This window comes from Plecotus auritus (assembly GCF_963455305.1).
Source record: "Plecotus auritus genome assembly, chromosome: 4".
Lineage (NCBI taxonomy): Eukaryota > Metazoa > Chordata > Mammalia > Chiroptera > Vespertilionidae > Plecotus > Plecotus auritus.
In genome coordinates, this window is record NC_137775.1 from 91,985,108 (window position 1) to 91,991,185 (window position 6,078).

Here is a 6,078-nt window from a genome sequence, read left to right on the forward strand (position 1 = left end):
TACAAAGTAACCCAAAAGTTTGGGAGGTAGAAGAAATGGCAATTGGGAGATTTTATAGAGTCTGAGCAAGAAGCTCCTTCAGAGAGGATCTCGTTTCTCCGCCCACGTTTTCCTCAAACAGAAGCTAAGGCCGACTTTCAGAGCCTGTCCAAGGCCACACAGCGGGCTTAATGACAAGGTGAGGCCTTGAATACGCGGCCTTTCCGCCCTGCTGTATTTCGGTAATGGGCTGATTTCCACCAGGCCTCCTACTTTACTGTGCACAGAAACAGCAGGGATCTTGTTGAAATGCAGATTTTGATCCCGCAGGTCAGGCGTAGGCTTAACAGTCCGCATTTCTAACCAGCTCTTAGGCGATGCAGATGGTGCCGGCTTTGGGATCACAGTATTAATGTGCAGCAATGGGGTAGAGCACAGATTCTGGAGCCAGACTGCCGGCTTCCCAATCCTAGCTTGGCCGCACATTGTTAGTGTGCTTCAGTTCCTTATCTGCTAAATGAGTATAACACCTAACTCAGTGAGTTTCAGTGAGGATTTAGTAAGTTACTGAATGTTAAGTATTTAGAACAGTATTCGCTAAGAACTAGTTATTAGTTTTTATATTCCCCTAGCAAGCAGCGGGGGAAGTAGGGTTTGACCAATGAATGAACAACCTGTGGAGAAAAGTTCTTTCTTGGGCGACGAATGTCAGAGAAGCAAAATGGGAGGGCTCATTGGTGGGGAAGGGGACCACCTCCTGGAAAGCGCTCTCCACGGGGTGGTCGGAAGGGAGCGGGGCGACCGGAAGCCGGGCCGGCCCGCGTCCGAGGACCAGCTCGGCCGCTGCGGGGGAGGGGGGCGCCGCCAGCCCTTTCCGTCTGGGGCGCCGGCGGCTCCGCCCCTGGAGCGTGTGACGCGAGAGCATTCCACGGTTGCTACCTCGTCGCGAGGGGCGGGGCGCCTGTCAGGAAAGCCGCGCGCCGGCGCAGGCGGGCCGGGCTCCTCCACGCAGTGCCAGCACCAGCGCCAGCACCAGCACCAGCCCTGCGCCCGCGCTCTCCGGCCCGCCGCTTGCGTTCTGGCTCGCGAGCCTGCACGCCCGTCCTTCTCGTGCGCTGCCGAGTATGGAGCTGCTGTGCTGCGAGGGCACCCGGCACGCGCCCCGGGCCGGGCCGGACCCGCGGCTGCTGGGGGACCAGCGTGTGCTGCAGAGCTTGCTCCGCCTGGAGGAGCGCTACGTGCCCCGCGCCTCCTACTTCCAGTGCGTGCAGCGGGAGATCAAGCCGCACATGCGGAAGATGCTGGCCTACTGGATGCTGGAGGTACCGCCCGGACGGGTCTCCCCTCCCCCGCCGTCCCTGCGTCCTCGGCTCCGGACATCCCGGGGCCGCCCTGTTGGGACATCCTGGTCTCAGCAACAATCTGCAAGATGCTTCGGTGGCCCAGACCCCCGGGCCTGGCCTTTCACTCGGCACCCTAGCCGCTGCCTTCGTGGTGTCCCATTCCTTTTTCTTTCCCCAACCTCGACTCTGGCACCCTAACTAATCATCTCTTCGGCCGGGAAAGCGGGGCAGGATTCACCTTCTCCCCTCCGGCTCCTGCTTCTCTTCCCCGCCCCGTCTTAGGAGAGTGCGCCTGGAAAACCCTGGGCTCAGCCGCCCCCTCCCCAGAGCCGGTTCCTGTGTCTGTCGCGGGGTTCTGGCGGGGAGGCGGTGGGGGTGGCGCGCGCGCGGTTCCGGCGGTCAGGGAAATGAAAAGTGCGGGAGGCAGCGGCTGGAGTCTCCTCCCTTCCCTTTGGGTGTGTGCAGTGGGTGATGGTAATGGGGGTAAGGTCCCAGCTCTCTGGCTACTGTGGGTGACTCTTGGGGACCCCATGGGGGAGGGGAGTCTCATTAAGTAAGGGAGCCGCTGGCGTACCCCTTCCATTTTTGCTCCCCGTCCCACTTCCCTTCAGTGCCCCCTTTCACCTTCAGTGCTGCGGTGCTTCCCACATTCCTGCCCTTAAGTGACTGTGTCCTCCCCCCCTCCCCCCAGGTGTGCGAGGAGCAGCGCTGTGAGGAGGAAGTCTTCCCCCTGGCCATGAACTACCTGGATCGTTACCTATCCTGTGTCCCCACCCCCAAGGCGCAATTTCAGCTCCTGGGTGCGGTCTGCATGCTGCTAGCCTCCAAGCTGCGCGAGACTACTCCCCTGACCATCGAAAAATTGTGCATCTACACCGACCACGCTGTCTCCCCCCGCCAGATGCGGGTGCGTGCATAATTTTCCCCACCCCTAACACATACCGCTTCCTCACCGGGAAAAGGAAAGCTAAGACCTCAGAGGCTTTTTGCTCCCTGGGGAGGGCTCAGGGCCGCAGAGTCTATATATTTGGACAAAAGATGGGCAGTGCAGTGTGATGGTTAGAGTAGCCCCAATCCAGGCTTAAACTGCCAGCGTGAACTAACTCCCCTTCTCCTGACCTCCAGGGGGTGCCACTCCTCTTGGTCTTTCCCCCAGATAGCAACAAGTCAAACTGCATGTCTACACTCACTAGTACTTTGCCTCTGGGTTTACACAACCATCATGAGTTATTTATTGGCAGCAGCAGGACATGCCTGCACACCCCCACCGGAGTGGGGGAGTGGAATGTGCTTCTTGTGGGGGAGGGGGGCTGCTTTGGGTGAGTCTTTATCCCTGTGTGGACTTTGTGATTGAAAAGCCTCCCAGAGCAGATTAAAGCCCAGCCCTGATTGCTCTAAGGAAGGGTTTCATCCCACCTTCTTTCCTTCCTCTTATATCCCAGAAGAGACAGCTCCTTCCTAATCCTCATTGTGAGGAACTTGAGCAGCTGCTTCAGGCCTGGTGGAATCATCTCTCCCTTTCCCCCTTAGCCAGAGGCCAGAGCGGAGGGACAGACAGGGAGCTGAGCTGCAGCTGCTTCCGATGTGATAATGATGCCCCCTCCCCTGGCCCGCCCACTCTGACCAAGGTCTTTCATAACCCTGTGGGGAGCTGCTGTCACTCCTGTGGTTTGGGAAGTGGCTCCCTGGGCCTCTTGCTGGGAACTTGGGCTAGGCTCTTCCGAGACAGGGCAGGAAAGTCAGGGCAGGAAAGTCACCGGTTCTCTTATCCCAAAGCCTGAGGTGGGGGAGCTGCCTGGATCTGGAGGAGGGGTATGCAGATCACCTGGGGGGGGGGGGGTCTGGGAGAGGGTGGGTGAGTGGGCACCTTCCTCACCCTCTATACTGCCGAGTCTTCTCCTGACCCTGAGAGAGTCTGGGCCCCATCTCCCGGGGAGGAGGGCAGCATGCAGGCTGCTGTGATTGGCTGGCCAGGAAGCCAGGGTACTGGGGCCCCTGACTGCTGCTTGTCCAGGAACAGGATTTCTCTTCCTGCCAAGTAGCTCTCAGAGATGGGAGTAGGAGGCCGGAGTTGGGAATCTGGGAGGCCCCACAGCTCTTTGTGATGAATCTGGTAGTTTTTGGCAAGTCTGAAGGTGGAGCTGCTTTCCAGGGCAGCAGGAAAGATGTTTTTGGAGGGGTTTGGGCTGGAAGGTAAAAGGGGACTTCCTTTTTTGTGAAAAGGTTGGGATGGGATGTGTGCCTTTGTATGAGGGAAGTTTTTCAGAACAGGCAAAAAATACTCTTCCCCCACTGTCTGTGCCTGAGCTGGGGGTGGAGCGTGCAGATGGCTTCCTAGAAGGTCAGAGTTGGAAGGGACCTCAGTGAACTCGGCTGTCCAAATGCTTGTGAAGCAGAGAAGACTGAGGCCCAGAGGAGGAGGGCAGGGTCCTGCCTCGGCAGCCCTGAAGCAGATGATGAAAATCTGGGTCTTCTGGCTAGCCCAGGTGGCCCTAAAGGCCAGAGATATGATGGAAGCTGCCAGCCATGGCAGCTAATCCCTCCCTGGGTATGTTCTGTGCCAAACGAGGGCTGAGATTCTCAGGGGCTGTCCGGATACAGGATAGGGTGGCCACCTTCCCTCACACAGGACCCCATGCCTCCCCACAGGGCAAGTCCCACTCCAAATTGCCTTCCAGGTGTTTCCTTGGAGGCTAGGTGCTTTCTGTTCACTTCTGAGTTAGGAGTTCGGCCACTGGGACAAGCACCAGGGGTAGAATGCTAGCTTCTCTGCCCAACTTCTGGCTCCAGGCCAGGCTGTTTTCTGTGGGGAGGCTTTGGGCTGATTTGGGAGGATGACACCTAGGTGGGGGCCGGGAAGAGGTTGGGTGGGGCTGCTATTTCTCTCTCAGTAAGGAGTCAAACCCTCGAGTTCCTTCCTGAGATAAAACAATGAAGAAATCCTCATATGTGCAACTCAGAAATGGGGCCAGGGCTGGGAACCCCAGACAAGTGGATTGGGGCTCCCATCCGCCCTCGGACCTAGCAGGGGTGTGCAGGCTTGGGCAGGGAGAGATGGGGTTTGGTCCCTCGGAGATCATCCAGACCCATCCTGTTTGGCATGGTCTCCACAGCTCTTTCTGAGACTCAAATGGCACTAAGCACTGTGGGTTCCAGTTGAAGGGGGTGGGGTGGGTGTTATATCTCAGGACCCAACCCTGATGTCCCACCAAGGGGATGTGGGTTGGGTTGGGCAATGTCCCCTTTGAGGAACCTCAGAGTTAGTTCAGTGACTGTATCAGAGGTGGTGTGGCCTCATGCTCACTTGGTTTCTACAAGAGGCATAGGCTTGGCTGGGATGCAGAGCTGGGGAGAGGCTAGTGGTGATTTCCCCTTTTACAAATCCATGGGATTATGGAGAGTCTGTTTTACCCCAGAGGGAGCCTCAAGTTCATGGAGATGGTGGTGGTATCTGTTGCTGCAGTCTTTTCATTCAACCCGAGTTGGAGAAGTGCTCAGAGCCCTGGGTCAAGTCAGAAAAAGGCCTGTATTGGCCCCCAAAAGTTAACCAAACAAGATCAAAAGACAATTCATGTACAGCATGTAGTCTGGCACCTAGTAAAAGATGAACAAATGCTCAGAGTAAATGTCCCCAGTGCCAGTCCCTAAACCCAGAAGCAAAACTGGGGTCTTGACCTTCAAGTTTGATGGGCTTCCTTCTCCTTTACTCCCTTCCCTTGCCTACTTTAGTCACCGACCCCACCTTCTTCTTCAATCTCCAGGACTGGGAGGTGCTGGTCCTGGGGAAGCTCAAGTGGGACCTGGCTGCTGTGATTGCCCATGACTTCCTGGCCCTGATCCTGTACCGGCTCTCTCTGCCCAGTGACCGACAGGCCTTGGTCAAAAAGCATGCTCAGACCTTTTTGGCCCTCTGTGCTACAGGTAATAAACTCCAGGCACATTTTTGCCAAATCAGGAAAATCAAGACTTGGAAGGGTCATAGGAGATTCTTGTTATATGCCTTACAAAATTTGTGAAAATTATATCCCCTCTGAGCCCCCAGTTTCAATACAGAAAAAATGCTGAGCACAAGCTGAGCTGTATGGGATCTTAAGAGACCCCAGTACAAATGCAGGTGGGGCCTCAGGGCTTAGAGAGAAGTGACTTACCTAAGGCTTCACGGTGATTAAATTAGGAGCAGAACTCAGGTCTTGACCCTGGTTTTGTTTCCACACCAGGGAGACTCATTCACTCCCTGGTGCCTGGCCAGGGTCCCTTAGGGACCACCCTGGACCTGGCCTGCCCAAGTCTGCTATTCACCCTGGCCCTCCAGGACAGGATCTTTCCTACCTTTCTCTCTTGCCCCTGTCTGACACAATTCACTGCTGGCATTTTCCAGTATGCCCCTGCTCCATTCCTGCTGTCTGGCACACTCTGAGCAATAGGAAGTGCACCCTGGTTGTTATTCTTGATGTTCTCCTTGCCTCATGGTTCCCTCTCCCTCTTCCCAAGATTACACCTTTGCCATGTACCCACCATCCATGATCGCCACAGGCAGCATTGGGGCTGCAGTGCAAGGCCTGGGTGCCTGGTCCGCATCTGGAGATGAGCTCACCGAGCTGCTGGCAGGGATCACAGGCACTGAAGTGGTGAGTGTTGGGCAGCTGGGCAGCAGCCTAATTCATGAAGCGCTGCTATTCTCGTAGCCTCCACTAGAGGGAGGCGTCCATCTCCAACCTGGTGCCCACTCTTGGTTTCACGTGCCTTGCCCTTGGGG

At 56.5% G+C, this 6,078-nt stretch overlaps 1 protein-coding gene across 6 annotated transcripts in view; it reads left to right on the forward strand.

Annotated features, from left to right (window-relative positions):
* Window positions 1–6,078, forward strand: part of CCND3 (cyclin D3) — a 96,958-nt gene that overhangs the window by 89,362 nt on the left and 1,518 nt on the right. For 5 of the 6 annotated variants that reach the window (XM_080663821.1, XM_080663823.1, XM_080663824.1 and 2 more), the window contains 3 exons: window positions 2,014–2,229; window positions 5,084–5,243; window positions 5,814–5,950. In XM_080663821.1, the coding sequence (XP_080519947.1) occupies window positions 2,014–2,229; window positions 5,084–5,243; window positions 5,814–5,950 (513 nt within the window). Of the gene's footprint in view, window positions 1–940; window positions 1,302–2,013; window positions 2,230–5,083; window positions 5,244–5,813; window positions 5,951–6,078 lie in introns of those variants that run through there. The other variant, XM_080663820.1, reaches the window with a different exon arrangement.